Source organism: Colletotrichum navitas, assembly GCF_030913465.1.
Source record: "Colletotrichum navitas strain CBS 125086 chromosome Unknown LY79scaffold_65, whole genome shotgun sequence".
Classification (NCBI taxonomy): Eukaryota; Fungi; Ascomycota; class Sordariomycetes; order Glomerellales; family Glomerellaceae; genus Colletotrichum; species Colletotrichum navitas.
In genome coordinates this window covers 54,897-75,722 of record NW_026850611.1, presented here as the reverse complement: position 1 = coordinate 75,722, position 20,826 = coordinate 54,897, and the positions used below count along the sequence as shown (strand labels likewise).

The following is a 20,826-nucleotide window of genomic DNA, read 5'->3' as shown; positions in this document are numbered from 1 at the left end:
GTCCTTCATTCGGCTGAACCTCGCTAGATCTTCGTCAAGTCTGCGTCTTACCTCCGGCGAAAGATTGGATCCATCTGCCACTATGTAGCTTCTGCTACCGTAGCCGAACTTCAGCCGGGGGCGAGAACGGTGAATGTTTCGTTATCGCGTCGTCTGACGGGATTTCGGGACGACGTTCATGTCCAAAATAGACCAGCCAATCCGCTATCATCGGATGGGGTTAAATGCCTGAGCTAGGACAAAACCAAGACACCACGGCGGAAACCCATCCGAGCTTTACCCGACAAATGAGGGGCAACTCCCCTCACAACGTGCGTGGGGTAGGTTGGACTGATGGAGGGCATTGGATATCGACGTCAAGCCAATTCATCGGCCCGGCCCCGTGTAAGAGAACTCTCCACCTTTCCGCCTATCGGTTGAAGGGCATGCATGATTGGAGGAATACTGTCGCTTCCAACTGCTTCTGGCTGCATGCAAACATGCCCTGCTTGCCTGTAGTTCCCCGGTGACGGCAGCGGCTACTCTATCCGATTAGCTTCCGTTACGTAGGACATGAGACCGACGGGCGGAAAGTTGGCAAGCTTCAGCCCAGTATCAGCCAGTTCCCGCCGCGTCCGAAGCTGTTCCACTTCTCGAGTTTGTCGCCAATCTATTTAACAGCATGACCCGTCGGAAGAGCTCCTACTCCTTCCTGCGTCTCTTACCCATCCCTCACTCTCTCCCTTCTCGCCTGTCTGTTCCTCTTCGTTGTTTGTTCACGTTTTTGGCAGGCACCGTGGACTGTTGAAGCGGCTTCCGTAGATAAACCAGCCGCTTCACGCTACCCGCCGCTGTTCACAACTCGCAATGGCCGACTTTGACGTAGAAGAGGTGCTCAAGAAGCTCACCGTCTCCGAGAAGGTTGACCTTCTTGCGGGTAAGTTTCGTCCCTGCGTTCTGCTGAATCACTCCCAGCCAAACTACCATCGAGTACCGGAAACGGTCAATGACAAGCTAACGATGAAACCTCCAAAGGTATCGACTTCTGGCATACCAAAGCCCTCCCCAACCACAACATCCCCTCCATTCGACTCTCCGACGGCCCCAATGGCGTGCGCGGGACCAAATTTTTCAATGGCATCAAGGCCGCTTGCTTCCCTTGTGGTACAGCCCTCGGCGCCACTTTCAACACTGAGCTCCTCGAAGAGGCCGGTAGAAAGATGGGTGAGGAGGCCAAGCTCAAGGGAGCCCATTGCATTCTGGGCCCTACCATCAACATGCAACGTTCCCCGCTCGGCGGCCGAGGTTTCGAGTCCATTGGTGAGGATCCTATCCTGGCCGGGCTTGGCTCCGCTGCCATCGTAAGAGGCATCGAGAGCACTGGCATCCAGGCGACCCCAAAACACTTTGTCTGCAACGACCAGGAGCACAGGCGCAATGCCGTCCACAGTATCGTGACGGAGCGCGCGTTGCGTGAGATATACGCACTGCCCTTCCAGCTGACCTTCCGTGACTCCACGCCTGGCGCCCTTATGACGGCCTACAACGGCGTCAACGGCACTTTCTGCAGTGAGAACTCCGACCTGCTGGACAAGCTGGTCCGTAAGGAGTGGGGCTGGGACGGCATGATCATGAGCGATTGGTACGGGACCTATAGTACAACGGAGGCAGCCAACGCCGGTCTCGACCTCGAGATGCCCGGCCCCCCTCGCTTCCGTGGAGAGCCTCTCAAGTTTAACGTGTCGACGGATAAAGTCCGTCAACACGTACTCGATGAGAGAGCTCGCGCCATGCTCAAGTTCATCAAGAAGGCTGTAGCTACCGGCATTCCCGAGGGCGCGCCCGAGAAGACAGGAGACACCCCCGAGACTGCCGAGTTGCTGAGACGCATCGGCGGTGAGAGTATCGTCCTTCTAAAGAACGATGACAACGTACTTCCCCTGAAGAAGGACAAGAAGGTCGGCAAACTCTCACGGGATAGAAGACATAGTAGCGATCGCTGACCTCTTACGACTATAGACTGTTGTCATCGGCCCCAACGCCAAGATCGCCACATACCACGGAGGTGGTTCGGCCTCCCTGGCGGCGTACTACGCTGTCACCCCCTTCGACGGTATCAGCAAAAAGCTCGAGTCTCCTCCCGAGTATACTGAGGGCGCCTACTCTCACAAGCTCCTTCCACTCCTTGGCAATGTCTGTAAGTCGGCTGACGGCAAGCACGGTATGACGATGCGTGCCTACAACGAGCCCCCGACGGACCGCCACCGCGAGTTTGTTGACGAGCTAGTCCTGACCAAAACGGAGCTGCTGCTCGTCGACTACTACAACCCCAAGCTCAAGTCCAAACTCTGGTACGCCGACTTTGAAGGCTCCTTCGTCGCCGAGGAAGACTGCACCTACGAGCTCGGCCTCATCGTCTGCGGTACAGCCAACCTCTTTGTCAACGGCAAGCTGGTCATCGACAACAGCACCAGTCAGCGCCAGGGCGACGCCTTTTTCGGCGCCGCCACCGTCGAGGAGAAGGGCCGAGTCGAGCTCAAGAAAGGCGAGACGTACAGCTTCAAGGTTGAGTTTGCCTCGGCCCCGTCGTCTAAGCTTCAGGGCGGCAACGTCGTCTTCGGCGGCGGCGCTCTGCGCATTGGCGGCTGCAAGGTCATTGACAACAAGGCCGAGATTACCAAGGCCGCCGCCCTCGCCAAGGATGCTGATCAGGTCATCATCTGTTCCGGTCTCAACGCCGACTGGGAAACGGAGGGTAACGACCGTGCCGACATGGACCTCCCGGGCTACCTCAACAAGCTCATTTCGGCTGTCGCTCAGGCGAACCCGAACACCGTTGTCGTCAACCAGTCGGGAACCCCCGTGCGCATGCCCTGGGCCAAGGATGTCAAGGCCCTTGTCCAAGCCTGGTACGGAGGCAACGAGACGGGTAACGCCATCGCTGACGTGCTCTTCGGCGACGTCAACCCCTCGGCTAAGCTCTCCCTCAGCTTCCCCGAGCGTGTCCAGGACAACCCGGCCTACCTCAACTACCGCGCCGAGGCCAGCCGCACGCTGTACGGCGAGGACATCTACATTGGCTACCGCTATTACGAGTACATCGACCGTCCTGTACTCTTCCCCTTTGGGCACGGCCTGTCCTACACGAGCTTCAGTTTCAGCGGCCTTAAAGTCACTGAGAAGGACGGCAAGATTGCCGTCGACGTCACTGTCAAAAACACAGGCAAGTTGCAGGGTGCCGAGGTTGTGCAAGTATACGTCGCGCCCAAGCAGAAGGCCAAGGTCAACCGCCCTCTTAAGGAGCTCAAGGGCTTCGCAAAAGTGTTCCTTGCGCCGGGAGAGAGTAAAAGTGTCGCAGTCGATATCGAGACCAAGTATGCTGCCAGTTACTTTGACGAGGAGCGCCGCCAGTGGTGTGCTGAGGAGGGAGAGTACGAAGTAATTGTCAGCGACAGTAGTGTTTTGACGGATAAGGCCGTCAAGGGTAGCTTCAAGGTTGGTGAGACGTTCTGGTGGTCCGGCCTTTAAAGGGAATTGAGAAAAGAAAAAAAGAAAGAAGGAAAGAAAAGGGGGTTATGTACTGCGTCATATGGGGGAATGATGTTTTGTTTAAGGAGCCTTTCTTTCCTATTTGGTCTTGGATATGAACGAATGAACCCCATAACATCAACACAGGGTCAGCTGACTGACTGGCCGTTTGAGTGAGTCAAACAAACTAGCAGATCCCAATATAATCATCCTAATTTATAGTGTGGCATGCCTGTCACTATACTCGTGATATCTACTCTGCGGAGCTCTGACGCTTCTACTGCGAGATCGAGCAGACCACCAGGTCTGCTCCGCAAAATGAACGATTACGACGCGTGTCAACGCTTCGGTAGACCGGCCAGTTTTCTAGACACAGGCTACGTATATGCGGACCGCGTTGCAGATTCTAGCACAGCTTAAGGCCACGAGCGGCAAGCGGCCGAGCCATAAGGTCCAGTTTATCAGAGCGAAGATTGTTGCAAGTATGCAGGGTCTGGGAGAGCAGAGTTTCGAGATGGACGAGTAGGGTCAAAGTTTCGACACCATTGCAGGGTTGCCAAACGCTGGTCAGAGGCAACATCGCCTATCGATCGCATGCTCAATTTCGTGAAAGATTGTACAAGAGAGGTTCGCTTCTCATACAGCGCCTACGCCCTTCTCTCCCATGTCTTCGTCGGAGCTTGGTGTTCTGCCGTGTTCTGGCTGCAGCGGCTCGGCCGGTGGCAGCCAAGGCTCTGCGTCTCCCAATCTCTGGACGGTGAGACCCGCATTCCCGGCGTTCTTCATTCCCGCCTCGAGCTGGCGCTGATATGAGATGCGGCGGAGACGTTCGGATTCTGCAGGGGTCAGATGGAGCTAAGGTCTCATCAGTATTCGGTCTCCCGCAGTGACATCTAGACCGAAGGGAAAAAGGGACAGGCTGTAGAAGTTACAAGGAATCAAGCTTACGTATAATTCGACAAGAACAGCGTGAATAGCCAGAGCCAGCCAAGACCCGGCGTCGAAGACGGACGTGAAACCGGCCGCGATCTCGGCGGGCTGGCGGGCGTGATAGTTGCTGTGGATGATGACATTGAGACCAGGGCTCTCGCCCGAATAGTAGCCGCCACAGCCCGGGTAGAGATCGATGACTTTGGTCTGATTATGTCTGAAGATGAAGTCTAACACGGCGCACTGCTTGACCTGGTAGTAGTCCGAGTCGGCCGTAATCATGACGGCCAGGAAGCCGATGATGCGCATGGTGATGATGAAACCGGCCTATGAGGCATGGTATGTTAACACTCAATCCTGTCAAAGAGGTCAAGATTTGCAAAGGTTTGTCTTACGTAGACCCAGGCTCTCATCATCCAGGCACGATGCTGCTCGATCTGGAGCTTCTTGATGTTGTAGAAAGAGAGGCCCAGAGCGCCGAGAAACATGATGCTGCTGGTGCCCATCACCGTCTGCACGCTCACGCCCCCCCCAAAGGTACGACGGGCAACCATTAGGACACCGATGATACCAACAATGCTAAGGAGGAGGATGAGATACCCATTGAGACGATGGAACAGTATGGCCTCTTGGCGGATGACGGGTATAAACTGCAGACAGGCGAGAAACCCACCAGGAATCATGCCAGCGAGGTGCATTATGATGCCGGCCCGCCCCGTGCCCGACTGATAGAAGTAACACTCCCCCGGAACGGTGCGCTGTTTGTGATCCGGGTTGCAAAAAACGCCATCAATGTTGAAATACATCATGCGGGAAAGGGCGAAACCCATCATCCCTCCCGCCGTGACGACGAACAGGGTAAAGTTGTAACCCCTCTTGAAACCAATGGGGTGATAAACCTTGCGCGCAAGAGCGACGAAGCCTTGGGCGGAAGGGATTGAGAAAGGAGGAGTAGATGTCATCGCAACGGTACCCAAAGGGGGCTCGGCACAACACAAGGTTGATATGGACCAGGGAGTGAGAAAGCGCCGCCGCTTTTCTCCTTCTTATATGTGGAAGAACGGGTAGAAGATTTGACACAGTCGCAGACATGAACGGCGTGACAGAGCAACTAGTGAGAGGGGACCTTTCATTTAAGTTGAAAACCCAGCCAACGCAACAACGACGTTCCAGGGTCTTGGACAATGGTCCCAAAGTGGCAGTTTGCTTTAGCGCAGGGCCACATAGAGGCACAAGTTTGGGCGGCAAACATTGATAGCTTCTCGCAAGCAAACACCTGGGCACCAGATAGGCGAAGTCAGGGCTGAGCTGGGGACGAACGTCTGGATCCTTAGCAGGAAACCCCCCGTCCCCCCAGCCTCTTAGAGTGAGGCGGAAAGGTCTACCGTACAGATAACAAGTAAGCCGACCAAGCGTTCCAATCCATGCGGCCGTACGGGATAGATCGTGTGCATACGGACAGCATTAGTGTTGATATAGATGGCGGGGGGCGAGCAAAGAAAAGGGGAGATGGCTCTATGCGTCCCGTAGCGGTGTGCCTGTGCCTCGCCCGACAAGGATTTATATCCAGCCACAGACAAGGATGCCAGGCACTGGGAAAGGAAATGCAAACCCGGGCTGGGAGCAAGACACTGTGCCATACACAACAGCCCGTATTGAGCTAGACCGCCGAACCGAGTTGAGAGGGATGGATTGTCTAGCGAAAGAAAGAGGGGTAAGAAGAGGAAAAAAAGGAAATTATCGTAAAAAAGAAAAGAAAAGAAAGAAACAAAATAACTTGACTTGGGGCTGGTGGATAACACTTCATCACTCTGCCAAGATTTGGATGTGATGGTAGGAAGGAGGGGAGCACGGGAGGTACCTACCTAGGTAGTTAGGTAGGTAAGTACTAAGTAGGTAAGAACAGGTACGTACCTGTTCAGGGCCCTCAAACCGTGACCCACCTCCCCGACGCGTCCAGACCCTCCGCTACTCACTCCCACAACCGCCGCCACCCCCGGTATCCGCGTGCCCGGCCGCCGTGTCTCCGTCCATTTTACCGCACCCCCCCGTTCAAACCGGCCTCTGCTTGCTCCTGCCTAGTTACCTACCTATTCAGGTATCAACTCCATCCAAGCGCCAGCAAAACACACAGTTGATGTGATACGGCCGTGCGTGTTCCCGTACATCAAGATGGCGTCAACGCAAGCCCCTCTCCCGACGGTGATCGCACAAAAGCAAGCCTTCCTAGCAGCCCAGAACCGTCTCCTTTCGCTGCCCCTCCAGCCATCCCCTTCCTGGCTCGCCGCAAACGAAGCAGCCGACACCCCAATTCCTGACCCAGTCGTCGAGCATGTTATCGCCCGCCTCAACACTGCCGTACTACAACATTCGCGGCGCGCCTACTCGCACCAGGCGAGCCGCCACGTCGCCGAGCAAATCGACGCCCTTTACCTGTCCCAGCCGTTCGCGGCGCACGACGACAAGCCAGACGAGGGATTGCCTCTCTCTTTGGACCTGAGTAAGTCGTTCTTCTGATACGTCGAACGGACCCGTGCCGTGATTAGTCTGGATGTGATGATTAACGGAGCAGCACAAAAGCCGAGGAGGCGGCTCTTAAGTCCCTTCCTCCGACATGGCCGGCCGACCGCGACGTTATCGCATACCCCATGGAATCCAGGCGGTATGCAGAGCAAGTAGATCGCCTTAAGTCGCTCGCTGAGAGGAGGCGGCAGGTTAAAGCCCGCGTTGGACGGGTGCGGCGCATGGAGGCTCTGCTTGGCCCTTTTCGCTCCGACAGTGATGGTATGGGCGTGCAGGAGAATCTTGTTATCCGCGACGGTGAGATCGAAAAGGAGATGGAGAAGATGCGAGTTCTTTTGGCACGCGTCGGCGGTCGTGTCAGCCTTCTGCCTGAATCCACAGAATCTGGAAGCTTGTTCAGGGAAGATGACTCCCTCGTCGTGGAACATGTGGCCGCAGGAGAGAAACGAAAGCTCGACGAACTCCTCGATAGCTTCTGAAGCGCTTTTTAAGGGCGATATACGCCACGGCTAACGCGGAAGCGCTCGTCTTGTTGGGCTCATGATAGTATATTGGATACCGATGGGGGAGAGGCGTTAGGTTCTAGGTTCTAAGGATACCCCAATGTCAATTAAAAGCAATCTGCTTGTTCCTCCGAGTCCCTCTCGAAGCCTTGACAAGATGCCGTTGGTCTCAAAGGTTGAAGCTTGCCCTTGCCAGTGCGCCTGCTCCCTGCGCAGCCTGCGCTCTTCTGACAGTACCACAGCGAACTAACACAGAGGTGTGGCTGAGATCCTCACTGGTAGGCCTAATGCTCTTCTTCCGTTGTTTGATCTCCCCCTCCAGAGTGGCATCTTTGGCGCTGTCGTCCACATCTAGACCTTTCGACTTCTTGTCGCCCGGTTTTGATGCTTTCGGTGTCTCTTCCTCTTTGTTGTAGGGGTTTGGTCGCACAACTCGCAGCTTGACGACAACCTCGGTTTGGCAATCTTCTGATGCCTTGTAGTATATCCGAAAACCCACCACAGCCACAGCGTTCCAAGGGTCCCTCTCAAACTCATCCTGGTCGTCAACGGATGCCGCCGTTGCCGGCTGCGGCGACGTGCGGCCAACAGCAATGGGTTCTTGTGCCTCTATGACATCAATCTCGAGTTCTAGTTCCCGCTCAGAGAGCTCTGACAAGCTGGAGACACTTGAAATCCCATCGTCATCTGATTCGCATAGCAAGAACTCGGAAGCTTTCGAAGGGGCTGCTGCTTCGCTCTCTTGTGGAGTGGCTCCGTGACCCCCACTCTTAACGCTACTGACCTCTCTCGCATCACCTTTCGACTTTTGAGTCTCGAGAATGGCCTCTGGTACTTTAATGGATAGCCCTTCGGGGCAACGAACAATCATCTTTGCTTGCACATTCATGGGTGGTCTCGCTCCATCATGGGTACGGGGAGAGGTTGGTGGCTCTTCCGGGACAGTGATTTTTGGACGGTCAGCAGACTTGTTCTGGCGCTGCTCCATTCCACATATTGTCAGGTCGTTTATCCTTGGCTCAAGACCCGTAGAATCGGGCGTTTGTATCGGGATATGTTTTCTTGTCGTGGAGTTTGGTGACTCTAGGGATGCGGGGGGTTCGTCGTGTATTTCTAGTCGCTTTGGTGGTACAGAGCAAGGTATTGCCGGTACAGATCGCATCCCTTTTATGGACCTGAGCTTCTCAATTTTAGCCTTGTGCCGTGCTTTGCGCTTTGCTTCCTCCTTCTGTCTTCTTTTGACAGCTCTGGCCTTTAGGTAGTGCTGTTGTTCTCGCTTCTCGAGGAGCTTCCGTTTGATTTCAGCGCGTTTCATTTCCCGGTTCTTCTTCTCGTAAGCTTCTCTGGCGGCCTTCTCTTGGGCAGATTCCACTAATTTCCCTTTGCTATGAGCAAGGTCGTATGCCAGCCCTATTCGGATAAGCTTCTCCCGGCGACCCTTGGCATTTTTTCGAATAACATGCTCGATGGGAAGAACCTGATCGTTTCGAACTGCATCCAGCTTGACGAGGACCTCGTAGCTACCGGCTTCGAGATCGAGCTCAACGTTGACTGAGCGGGTCATGCGGTATGATGCTTGACTTCGTACGACATAGTCTTCCTGGCCGGCTTTGTGCAGACGGAATTGCAAGTCGAATCTGTACTGTCCTTCAAGCCCTCGGAAGTAACGGTCGTCTAGTTGAGCCAGGACAAGAACTACTGGGCCGGACTTTGAAATTGTGAATGCGAAGTATGTATCGTGGTAATCCAGTGTCCACGGTACCGAAAGTGTCGTCCATATAGATGTAACCTTCCAGCCAGGGCCAAACAGCCGAGTCGCATCGAAGATGCTATACTTCTTGAGCAGGTCACCGTAGGAGATCCAAAAGACTCCATCGTCTCCAAACGTATGTTGGAGTTTTTGCAACCACTCCGGGGTCCATTCCTTGGAGCCGTCACCTGCTGCTCGTTAGCATGGAGTAACATGAACAATCATCAAGAACCTAAGATATCACTCACTCCAGGCGCCTTTCCACTCCCCCTTGCCCCAAGGATTCTTCAACAAAACTAGTCTATGGCCATCCATCTCGACTGCTTTCATGACACTATAGGCGTGCATCTCAATGATACCCTTTCGTTCGCCCCAGCCTCTTGATGCAAATCCTGTGGAACAGCCCAGAAGCCAGTCCTGGTTGACTTTGAGCAGCTTCTCGTTCCAAAAGTACTCCTTATCAAGAATGTCCGTCGTGTATATCTCAGAGGTGACGCCTCCGGTGAGATCTTCAATGGCCTCGCCGGTAAAGCCGCCCTCGATAGACGCATAGTCACCATGCGCCTTGGCGTAGGCCTTTTCGAGGAGAGGCAGCCATGTCTCATTTGAATTCTCGCATTGAGCAAAATACAACGCACCGCTGTTCGTCTGGTAGATGCGTCTGTAGGCCTCCTCTGAGTTGACGCGCTCTCGGTCTTCCCAAAGAATACGTTCGAGATGTCCTTCATCATAGTCGGGCTTGGTGAGATATAGCTACGACACAGGTTAGCACGAATAAAAGACAACTCCTCCCATGCCTGCCGTTGCAGGACGAGTCAACTTGGGCATGGAGGATAGGGGAAATATGCGGCTAGATACCTTGTCATCAATGATTTCGCTGAACCACTCCCCGTCGCGATGAAAAACAAATCCATAGACGCCGACATGTTGATCGTGGGCAACGCAAACCCTCTCGATTAGACCAGGCTTGTTGCTGAGGTTGCACAATGCAGCCATGAGCCAGCAGTCCCCATCCCGGCCTTGGCGTACATCATCGGCTGTAGGCCCGTCGATAAAAAACTGCGGCTTGTCGAAGATGTCGACAACCCGTTTGACGGCTTTCGGGTGGAACGAAGATTCCGGAGGATCCCTGCCTTTGGCATTCCAGAGGGATTCGAGGCAGTCTCGTCGCCCAAACTTCAAGTCAAACTCGATGTCATAATGAGGGTCTCTATAACGTTGGTTCACCCTCCGGCATTCTTGTACAATCTTCTCGACCTTGGCTCTGCAGACAGTTGCAGCCTCCTCATACGAGGTTTGAGTGCCGATGCCTATGACAGTACCGGATCGCCTCGCAACCCTCTCCGCATACGCGTTCTGGGGAATGACAGTTGTGGCTGAGCACGCCGATTAGACAAGACTCATGTCGGGTTTGATGGGAGGACGAGCGGTGGAGATCTCTTGCATCAGGGAAGCGACCAACCTTTACCCGGGGCCTTGGTGGTAAACTTTGCCCAGAAATCATCGACAATTTCTTGAGGAGGCTGTTGCTTGGCCTTTCGGGGTTTGCTAAGGATCACGGGCATGCTGGCCAGGTGTGTTCGGTGATGCAGGTGGTTAATGATGTCTGGCACCACAGACGAAGAACTGGATTCTGTATCTGAGCTGGAGCTGCTGCTGGACGACATGGCGGGAAATATTGAGGGAATTGCTTGTGGATGTTGTTACAGAGATGGCAGCTAGTACTGAATATCGATCGTGCTTACTGACACCCGTTCAGCTGATCCGAGCCGCCAGCTACCTAGGCTGGGTTGTTCAATTTGCGGTGCTAACGAGGCAGGTGGCCTCAGCTGCACTATTATGTATCCTTAAGGAAGTACAAGACAACGTCCAGGAAAGGAAGAGACACCCACGAAAGTGCCAGAACAGAACGATCAGGTCGCGTTAGGAGAGAGCATACATCAACACCAGGCAAACTTCACTGGTTGCGAAATGCAGGTTAGTGGCAGCGCTCCCCACCCCTATATACACACACATAAGCTAAGAGGGCCCAAGATACCCTTGACCAGATAAGATGAGGCTCTTTGTCCAACTAAGAACCGTCGGCTTACGAAACTGACCTCGGGCGAGAAACGTCACTCGACGTGCATGCCTGCTGCATGAAGAGCAGGTAGGGTAGTACGGGGCTTCGAGTTGTGCTTCACTCGTGACTTGTTTTCACAGCCAAGCCGTCTCGTGTCATCAGGCAGATAGGCAGAAACGGGCAGAAAGAGTGGGTTAAGCCGATGGTCTCCCTAACATCAGGCTGTTGCGCGACAGTGAACTCCAGAAGATGGCGCCGATAATGCAGGCTGCGGCATGCAAAACCACCTCGTGGGTCGAAATGGCCCAGAGCTGATTAGCGCAAGGCGGGCTGTTAACATTTTACCCCGCTTCGGACTTTGGAGCCATCCATGGCCGATTCTTGGCATCGAACTGATGCAGCGAAGCGGTTTGGTCTTGCTCACCGAGTTATCATCGTAGCCCGCATGTGGTTTTTGAGTCTGGGGTCATGGGGCAACGATTACGACAGACCCGTCGGCATGACGTGGCGAGACATGGCAGGAAATGCAGGAGCCCGACTGCAAGCAAGCATCGTAAGGTGGGAATCACGGGATAGGTGGCCAAAGCTTCTGCCGCAGCGCCGGGTCCCACTACCGTCCGGTTACGCCGCAGCTGATACCGCAGTTCAACTCTGCCCCGTTATCATCGGCGCCTCACCGACCTACCGACAAGTGGCGACGCATACAGCAACATCAACGACCATGTCTAATCCTGATTATCAGAAAGATCGCCGACGCCGGCCGTGGGCGCTAAGTTGAGCCCAAGGCCAGATTGGCTTTGCAGGCCTTCTTCGGCTTCTGAACAGCTCATGCAACGGCTGGCTGCATCGGGCTCAGTGCAAAGCCTTAAACGCTCTCCTCCGGTCTCGGTGTTTCTGGGGGTTGTCGTATCTACCTTGTTCCCATAACTTGCCCAATATCCGTGCCATCGCAACTCGTAGATGGTCGTAAAGCATGCTGAGGTATCCTTTAGCCCGGACGCTATGGCGTGGCTTCGGCAATCGAATGTTCAGCCCCATCCACCCCAGCTGCGTCCTACCCACCACAACATCACCCAATTCAGATCACCCGTCACAACTGCAACACCCCTCCGCCAAAGACACGCAGACAACTCAAACAACAACAGCTTCTTTTTTTGTGCGTCACGCCACAACAGCTTTGCCAAGGTGTCCACCATTTTTCCCTTCGAAAGGGTCTTCTACTCAACAACCACTTCCACCGCCCCAAAACTCTTCTTCTTCTTCATAAGATACTCGGATCTCTCACCTCCCCCTCAAGCCCCGTCTTCCATTCCAAGAATATTTTCTCGTCCGTTGCGTTCAGTCGACATCCGCCCAGGACCAGCATGAGCCGTCCATCTAGACTGTTGTCGACCGGTGCATCACGACAGTGTAAATCCCCAGCCACAAGCTACCTCGACACTGCTGTCCTGTGATTTATTCTCGTTGCTGTCGTAGTCTCGCGCCCAGTCTCGCGCAACGCGCTCACTAGCACCGCTGCCTGTGCTACTTTGTTGGGGAAACCCAACCGCAAGTAGCCCAGCCGAGCCCAAGTGAACCGACTGTAGTTGGCTGCGAGGGCCTTGAACATTTTGTTTCCAACTGATGGACCGAAGATGCATTCAAATACGTTGAGACCATCCGTCGTGAGAGTCGTTGCAAAGAACCAAGCGTATTATGAAGAAAGGAAGCCTTTCCCGTTTTGTTCCAGAAAATGAATAGTGTTGACGAAGGGGAATCCGTGTAGACGCCGTGTAAAGCAAAGATGCCGATTGGCGACAAGCCCATTTTGTGCAGAAATTGAAGTAATAACTAGAATGAAAATGGGGAAGGTGTAGTAGCAGTAGTAAATAGGTTCGAGAGGCGTGAGTGGTCGTACTGAAAACATGAGCAAGCGGTGTCACACGGAGCAACGCCGCAAAGGGGAAGGACTAGTCTGCACAATGTGCAGACTGGTTTTGCTGGCCTCGACCAGAAAGTCGCCTCATCTACAGGTGGACACGGCCGTGGTCGCCACCTAGGCGACGGGGGCAATGGGCGCGATGGGCGCGACCGCGGGCTGGGGGATGCCAGGGGCAGCCGTCAGGTCCACATCGTTGGGGATCTCGCCGTTGGTATTCTTCTGGGGGCAGTCACGAGAAATGTGACCAGCCTCGCCGCACTGGTAGCAGGTCTTGCCAGCAGTGTTGAGAGGGCCGCCGTTGGGCGCAGTGCAGTCGCGCGAGATGTGGCCAAGTTTGCCGCAGGCGTAACATTTCATAGCCTGAGCCTGGCAATCCCTGGCAAAGTGGTTGGGGCCACCGCACTTGTAGCAGGTTGCGGGACGAGGGCCACTGGCGAAGCCGCCGCGACCGTAACCGCCGTATGCGCCGCGGGGAACGGGACCGCCACGACCCATGTTGACACCGGCAGGACTGGGGCAGGCACGCTTCTCAAATAGTCAGCAATCCAAATCGTAGGCATCAGGGTTCCAGATCATCTCACGGCGAGGTGGCCGGGCTGTCCGCAGTTGTAGCAGCGGCCGCTCGTGCCGGCACCGCTCAAGCGCAGAGTAGGGCAGTCAGCCTGCACATGGCCAAGACCCTGGCAGTGATAGCACTGCTTGGCCTCGGTAGTACGGGGCAGAGGGCAGCCGTTGGACTCGTGACCGGGCTGCTTACCTGTATTTTTTCGTTAGCGGTTTGAATGATCTGGCCATTGGGGAAACGCAGAGCTTACAGTTGTAGCAGAGACGCTCGGCGGAGGAGCAAACCTCGGCGTAGTGGCCAACGTTGCCACACTTGTAGCAGGCGCGACGAGAGAGGGAAGACATTTTGATGGTTATGTGACTAATATTGTCCATGTTAGCCTTACGTACCGAGCGCCTCGAGTCTCGTGCATCTAATGTCTGCCACACAGTCTGCAGCGGCAACTTTCCGTCCACAGAACATCCATCGTGTCCAGATCGAGTGCCAACATTCTCAGAGAACAAATAGCATTCAACATGCAAAACAGCGCAGCCCGCAGCACCATTCCTCGCACTTTGGCAGCAGCGGAACCGCAACAGGAGCTCAGTCGGCAATAGCGCAATCAAGTGGCCCGTCATGGTGGTTTCTTGTGCAAGGGCATATAGCTTGATTCGGCAGCGACTGCCCTGGGGGCCGTGCAGAGAATGTGCAAGTATCCGGCGCTCGCAGCGACAAGCCATGCGACGTTTGTTGCTTCTCGTCCCGAAGACTGTACCCCAAAGCTCAAGACTTATGGGTTCGTCGCGCGGCATTGCTACGACGGTAGCTGCGAACTAATTGAGGGATCATGGCAAACGATCCACCGAAGGCTTTTCGGGAGAGCGGCGCATAGGTTCCAAATCGGAATGCCAGGACCGAACGCACAGTGATGACGGCAAGCGAGACGGCGCAACTGTAGCTCAGTGCCGACGGAGGGCTGATTCGGTCTTCGGGTTCGGTCAGGTTATGTTGCAGGCGATATATCGAGTAGCGGAGGATTTCGCAAGTCACGGAAAGGGTTGAGAAGGCGCGTTATGCTGTTACTAGGGCAAACGACAGTGATGCGCGAAACCCAAAGTTCGTGTGTGGGTTTGTAACCAGACCAGTAAGGCGGGGTTGGCGCATCACTAGCGACAGCAGCATGGCGCAACACAGGCAAGTACGCAATGCGAAAGCCATCTCAAGTGCCGCGTGTGTTGATAACCCGGTGGTCGACGTGGCCACTGGACTTGAGGCGGACGAGAGGCTGAGTGAGGTGTTCTTGGGGTGCGCTGGTCTGTGTTGTCGCGGTGCGATGCGATGCGTACTGTGTGGTGGCACAGTGGCGGCAGCGAACGAAAGCGATTGTCCTGCTGGACGAGCTGGGCAGGGCGATCCTCGGTGTATCGCATACACTTGATACGACGGCAGGATGATGGGAAGCTTGCGGTGCCGCATGGCGAGCAGGGAGCAGACAATGAGGGGGTGGGATGACTGGGGAAGAGGGACAAAGACTCTGAGATGGACAGGGAAAGAGGTAGGGAAAATAAAGAATTGTGCATATATATGTGTGCATGGGCTGCGCATGCAAGAACAAACAGTCGAGGGAAAAGCTTACCTTTTCGCGAAAAATACCGTTGAGAATATCGGGAAAGTCGACTTCGTTGCGAAGAGAGTTGCGGTTGATAGGGTGGGAGGGGAGGGAAGGGGACAAAAAAATTAATGGTTTGTGATGGAAGAGGGGTCTAGGTAGGTAGGTAGGTAGTGACTGTGCACTAGGTACCTAAGCGGTGGTGGACGGGGGAGGGCGAAGAACGGAGGCGAGGAAACTTGCTTCCGGATTTTTTTTTCTTGTTACGTTCTCTTTCTTTTCACTCGGTAAAGATACGCGAGTTCGCAGACGAGGAAGGATTCAACCCCAAAGCTACCCGATCGGACTTGACTAGGGGGGTGGTTTCAAAAGCGGAAGGCAGTGAGTAAGGGTATGTGTGTGTGTGTGTGCGCGTGCACCTACCTAGGTACATTAGGTATGTGTGTAAGACGAAGCAGGAAACCACTAATTCCCACCAAAGCAAAAAGTATGAACCCGGGGCAATTCATCAGCCAGTCACTGTAGTAGTGTCGGGGGTGACCCCAGTCCTGAACGTGTCTAGCAAGTAGAAAGGGGAATACGGGCCCGGACTGGGCTGGATTCGGATGGGAGAAGAGGGCTGGGTTGGAGGAGCGCGCGAGGCAGGCGACGAAGAAAAGGTATTCTCTGATTGCTGCTGGACACCTGATGGCCCCAGCGCACATACGTTCCTGGAACACGGAGACTGGAAGTGAAGACAGGAGGAGGATCGAGTACGAGGCCCGAGTTTGCTGCTGACACGCATTCGAGCCCTTCAGCTGTACTTTCCTTTCTGCACCCGCCTGCATTTGCACCCGCCCGACCTTCTTGCCCTGTCATCACCAGAAAATGAGCATTGGCGAGGATGGATGATTGGCTTTCCCGCGCCATCCCAGAGCTACACCATGCCTTCCCTCCCCTCATTTACCTAACGTGCTAACCTAGGTAGGTACTCTGAACACCACACGTCTGACGAGATGCTGAAAGAGGCCCATGTCAGCTGAGCGACCGCGGACAGAAACCTGGAGCGCACGGTCTCTTCCTGTCCACGCCCATGTCCAAACAAAAGCGACTGTAGCACAAAAAGAAAATTTAAAATAAAATAAAATAAAATAAAAGAAAATCAAAAGAATTAAGTCAGAGGCAACTCGCTCAGTGTGTCTCCGTTTTCGATCCGGCGCACCACCATTGTACGGGAGGGATTTCGGGAAGCACACGGACCGCCTTAGAGGGGCTTCCGTCATTCATCACGACGTAATAAAAAAAGAAAAAGAAAAAAAAAAGCGGAAGGGCGGAGAAGATAGGTACAGTAATAAGTCAAGAGTTTGGGCACAGTGAAAAGAGCGACCCAATCAGCAACTGTAGTTAAGTAGTGAGAAACATGACTTCTGGTGGTGCAATAGGACTCTCTGTACTCCGTACGGAGTACTGGGTTATCCTTTTTGCTGTGCCCAAATTTTTCACCTAGTACGGATACTGTATTCACTCTGCCATAGGTAGGTACCTATCTTGGGTTAGCCGCCTAGTAACCGTCGTGGCTGAGTATCGTAGCGGTACACCGGCAAGTCATACTTCGTCTTTCGCATGTCTAGGGCCACCACCAGTAGCTGCTGCTTTCTCAATCTCGTCTCGTCTCGCGTTCGCTTTCCCTTGACCTCACTCACGGGTGTCCTCTCCGTCTCTCGCCTTATGTCGCCAGGGGTGAAGAGGATGTAACCGCCAACGTGTTGTGGAAACCGCTCCTCCGCAGCTGGGGTCATCGCAAATCATAGTTCTCGTGCTTTGCGTCGTCACCTGCACTTGGTCCCGGCTACACTTCCCCAGCATATGGCTTGGGGGCATACGACGGCTCTTGAAGCAAGTGGAATGTTGGACAATGCATCGCTTTAGTCGGCCCGTTGGGCTCATCTGACACATTATACATATATATATATATATACTAGTCCGTCTTGCGCTATTGCAAGTGCCCGAGTTTTTTACATATCGCGCCAAGCCAACCCTAGCCGCTAAGGTTAACAAGACGCCTGTTTACACGACCAGAGTCTCTCTAGACACATGCACTTTGCATTGAAACATTGCTATTTTGCTTTGAGTGGTCTTGGCCCGCACCGACGCCAGTGCCATCATTTGCGTGTCGCACAGTAACTGACCCCAAAACAAACATACACCAACGCCGCCGCCGGATGTTCAATCACATTAATGGAATAGGTAACCGTACTCATCGCCAGGAAGGAATGATATCGTTGTCAGCTCATGACAGAACCTGGCGTTCATCCACGCGCCCAATTTCGGAAGGATGCGGCGCCATTGGGGCCTCCGTCATGGCCGGTGCTATCGATCGGGGGCGAGCGTCGACGACGTAGCTCACCCCGTCTTCCGAAGCATACGAGGGCGGCCGAGGGCCACTGGTGCTCTCTCCCGATGTGGACAGCCCGACGTTCGATGCGGCATTTGGATTACGCTGCCAGTATATCCGGTTGGGGTCAACTCTCTGTTTCAGGTCCGTATTAGTCTCATGCGCGTAAACTTGTGTCCCGACAGCGAATACATACCACGCTCTCCCGCCAAAGGCCATAGGCAGGCGGCTTGGCCAACAACGCCTCGCTGATCTCCCCTTGCTCCTCTTCATCGCGTGCCAGCACGACCCGGATAGGTTCTCGAGGCACAGCATAGCCGCCGGGGGCCAGAAGCTGCGGCATCGGCGGCCTGGAATCGCCGTCGGGTCGTAGCCGAAAGATGACCATGCAAAGCCGAATCAAGCCATAGCAAAAGAAGACGGTGACAAACAAGATGACAAGTATGAGCAGAATCGTAAACTCGCTACTGCGGATGTTCTGTGTAAGAGATAAAGCTAGGTCTGGCAATGAGGTCAGTCACACGTTCCATACAAAAACTCCCAGCTGGGCAAGGTGAGTCTGCACTTACAAGCCGTTAGAAGCATGGCTAAGAAAATGCCCGATATGAAGCACTGGAGAATCTGGGACCTCATGCGCCGCGACTTCGGCCAGGGGATACAAAGGAGAAACCGTTTCGGATGTCTCTCGTCGTGGTTCGCATGTTGACGGCGATGCGCACGCCGTCGACGCCGCCGTCCGTCCTGAGCCATCTGTGCCAGATGCATCTCTGCCGGATCCGGCCCGGTGAACGTCCTCCTCCTGCCAGTAGATTCAGGCCGGGATACTCGGGCCACGGGTGCTGGCATTGCTACCGGGGCAGCAGGTGCCCCCCCGGTCCGGGACAGGGCCGGGGGGTCTGTCGACGCTTCGTTTTCTCGGTTGGGGAGGCGTTGGATTGAATTGGGCCGCGAGTCCGGGCCATTGGAGCCCGCTGTCCATGTCCTTGTGAGATGCGGCAGATTAAGACGAGTTCCTGGGAGTGCTGGAAGGCCTAGGTTGAAACGAGGAGTTTTGGGCGGGCGACCTTCTTCGCTACCAAGCCTCTGCATCGCGTTACCCGGACCTCGTCTCGAGGAGAGCGAAGGCCGTGTTCCAGGCAAACGTCTCGATCGGGATCGTGATGCTTCCTCCATTTCCGGCTGCGTCGATGATCCTGCCGAAGCCCGCTGCTCAGTGCCCTCCCTGTGGGAGAACCGTCCTCGGCGCAGAAAGTCCATGGCGAAGGGCCAGGTCGGCTGATGAGCGAGCCCTCGTGTTGAAAATTGACAGAAGTGCTGTGATTATCCCCGTTCAAAGTTGCGTCATGCTTCAGAAGCAGACGTCTTCTGGATAAGCGCGACTCGCCGCCGGGTGTTTCCTAGTAGCCCCGCAGAGGCCGTTGATGGTGTTAAAGGCGGCGAATAAGCCCCTTCTCAGTCAGATTGAGGTGACGGGCGAGTCAACGATGGTATATGAACAAAGGCTGCCGCCTCGTTGCGCGGGAACGACTGGGCGCTGATAACGGCCGGGAAATGGTGTAGGGCGACGGACGGAAAGAAGAGCCGTTGAACAATGAACCGAAGGTGTCGAGCGACCAAGGTTCTCAAAGGGATAAGAGCGTGGCGTCTGGATGGCTGAGAAACGGTCGGGCGATGGTCAAAGGGAGGGCTGCTCGCGGCGTGTGAAAACAGCAGGGAGAGAGGGTATCAAGAAGAATAACGCCGGCCAGGGCAATGTAATGTACTGAACTCACAGAGCCTTGAAGGTACCGATCGACACGCAGTGCCGTCTCGTGACTATTGTAAACAAAAATGAGAGAAACAACGAGCGAGAAGACATGCGGGAGCTAGCAAGAAGCACGCGATGCCGGAGAGGCAGCTGGCGCCAACATGACGCTAGGTGGAATAGATAGGTTGGTTTGAAAAAGAAGACAATGTTGCATGCAGAGAGGAATGGAGGAAAGGTAATAGGGCACAATAAGCCTCCTGTCAATATACTAGAGGAACTATAGGGTGGAGAGCGTCGTTTCCGAGCGTCGTCGGCGTCCGTCCGCCGTCCAGCAGTTCGGGTCGCTAAGATGAATCAAGGCAAGGTCGCGGTACGTGGAGAGGGCGAAACAGAGAAAGAGAGAGAGAGAGAGGCCAGACAGGCGCCTGTCTACCGTGTGCAAGGGGATTGGGCGGGTATCGAGTAGCGTACCGTGTCACTGGACAGGAGGAAAAAAGAAGCGGCAAACTCGGTCACACAGACACCAGTCTCATCCCGGCATATCTGGGATCTTGCGACGCCTGCAACGCTGAGACTCTGGGGGAGAAGGAGAGAAGGAGAGAAGGCACGGAGGCACGGAGGCACGGAGGCAGGGGTACAAGGAGGCAGGAAAAAGGACAGGGAGGCAGCGGATCGTAAGGACGGGATAAAACCGGGATGAGGATGATAAGAGGAGGAAACGTGCAGGTTCTACGGCATCGACGACGGGAACCTGTTGCATCTGCATAAAACCCTTGTAGAATGCTGTCGCAAGGGCATCTCCGAGAAAAGCATTGGGATTGAGCTGTTGCCGCTCGTTCTTGCCTAATGTACATCACATACGAGGGGAGGGAGTTAGAGTGATTAGCGCAAAAAAAGAAGGGCGGACAGTGGTATGGAATGGATCCGCCGTCATTTGTCGACTACTTCTCTGACAGCTTGGGTGTTGCACAATTTGCAAGGGTATCGTTTTTGGGAGCGCGGGGCCAATGGAATGAATGACTGACCCCGGACGACCAGGACACACAAAAAGCACTAGCCCAGGGGTCTGCTGGATCAGGAGCGTGTTTCGGATTCTCGAGATCTCAGGTTCTGGGGGGAGGAGGGCCCAAGTCCAAATCCGGTTCATACCGGCATTGTGGTCGCGCTCTGGAGGCCTGGAGGGGCAAGCCACTAGTAGGTAGCTATGGTGTTTGGCGTTTAGCGTCTGAAGGAGCTGCAACTCTCTTCCCTTCCTAATGCAGCGTAACATTATACCTACCTCGCGTTACCTGATGCACATGCCTAGATAGGTATGAATACACACCAGCACCTACGGTAACGTTGGCGGCAAGAATA

General features: G+C 54.6%; 8 protein-coding genes across 8 annotated transcripts; 3 read left to right on the top strand and 5 right to left on the bottom strand.

The window, feature by feature from the left end:
• The first annotated feature begins 351 nt into the window (after window positions 1–351).
• Window positions 352–3,737, top strand: LY79DRAFT_706028 (glycosyl hydrolase family 3 N terminal domain-containing protein). The gene is made up of 3 exons (XM_060565016.1): window positions 352–916; window positions 1,015–1,937; window positions 1,999–3,737. The coding sequence occupies exons 1-3, from the start codon at window positions 847–849 to the stop codon at window positions 3,505–3,507; spliced, it is 2,502 nt and encodes an 833-aa protein (XP_060410650.1). The 5' UTR covers window positions 352–846; the 3' UTR covers window positions 3,508–3,737.
• Window positions 3,738–4,143: 406 nt separating this feature from the next.
• LY79DRAFT_672436 (uncharacterized protein) lies at window positions 4,144–5,399 on the bottom strand (the record flags this gene model as incomplete). Its single annotated transcript, XM_060564058.1, has 3 exons — window positions 4,144–4,362; window positions 4,456–4,764; window positions 4,833–5,399. The coding sequence occupies 3 exons, from the start codon at window positions 5,397–5,399 to the stop codon at window positions 4,144–4,146; spliced, it is 1,095 nt and encodes a 364-aa protein (XP_060410649.1).
• A 1,210-nt stretch (window positions 5,400–6,609) lies between these two features.
• LY79DRAFT_672435 (kinetochore Sim4 complex subunit Fta4) lies at window positions 6,610–7,439 on the top strand (the record flags this gene model as incomplete). Its single annotated transcript, XM_060564057.1, has 2 exons — window positions 6,610–6,937; window positions 7,018–7,439. The coding sequence occupies 2 exons, from the start codon at window positions 6,610–6,612 to the stop codon at window positions 7,437–7,439; spliced, it is 750 nt and encodes a 249-aa protein (XP_060410648.1).
• Window positions 7,440–7,632: 193 nt separating this feature from the next.
• Window positions 7,633–10,778, bottom strand: LY79DRAFT_522484 (calpain family cysteine protease; the record flags this gene model as incomplete). Its single annotated transcript, XM_060555447.1, has 4 exons — window positions 7,633–9,401; window positions 9,462–9,966; window positions 10,072–10,589; window positions 10,676–10,778. 4 exons carry the CDS (start codon window positions 10,776–10,778, stop codon window positions 7,633–7,635), a joined length of 2,895 nt encoding a protein of 964 aa, XP_060410647.1.
• Window positions 10,779–11,645: 867 nt separating this feature from the next.
• Window positions 11,646–12,048, top strand: LY79DRAFT_582457 (uncharacterized protein; the record flags this gene model as incomplete). Its single annotated transcript, XM_060560259.1, has 2 exons — window positions 11,646–11,828; window positions 11,908–12,048. 2 exons carry the CDS (start codon window positions 11,646–11,648, stop codon window positions 12,046–12,048), a joined length of 324 nt encoding a protein of 107 aa, XP_060410646.1.
• Window positions 12,049–13,772: 1,724 nt separating this feature from the next.
• On the bottom strand, window positions 13,773–14,682 carry LY79DRAFT_340634 (uncharacterized protein). Its single transcript, XM_060552561.1, has one exon. The coding sequence runs from the start codon at window positions 14,550–14,552 to the stop codon at window positions 13,950–13,952; it is 603 nt and encodes a 200-aa protein (XP_060410645.1). The 5' UTR covers window positions 14,553–14,682; the 3' UTR covers window positions 13,773–13,949.
• On the bottom strand, window positions 14,683–15,557 carry LY79DRAFT_340635 (uncharacterized protein). Its single transcript, XM_060552562.1, has one exon. The coding sequence runs from the start codon at window positions 15,343–15,345 to the stop codon at window positions 14,812–14,814; it is 534 nt and encodes a 177-aa protein (XP_060410644.1). The 5' UTR covers window positions 15,346–15,557; the 3' UTR covers window positions 14,683–14,811.
• A 2,061-nt stretch (window positions 15,558–17,618) lies between these two features.
• LY79DRAFT_672432 (uncharacterized protein) lies at window positions 17,619–18,308 on the bottom strand (the record flags this gene model as incomplete). Its single annotated transcript, XM_060564056.1, has 3 exons — window positions 17,619–17,858; window positions 17,920–18,224; window positions 18,293–18,308. The coding sequence occupies 3 exons, from the start codon at window positions 18,306–18,308 to the stop codon at window positions 17,619–17,621; spliced, it is 561 nt and encodes a 186-aa protein (XP_060410643.1).
• Window positions 18,309–20,826: the final 2,518 nt, after the last annotated feature.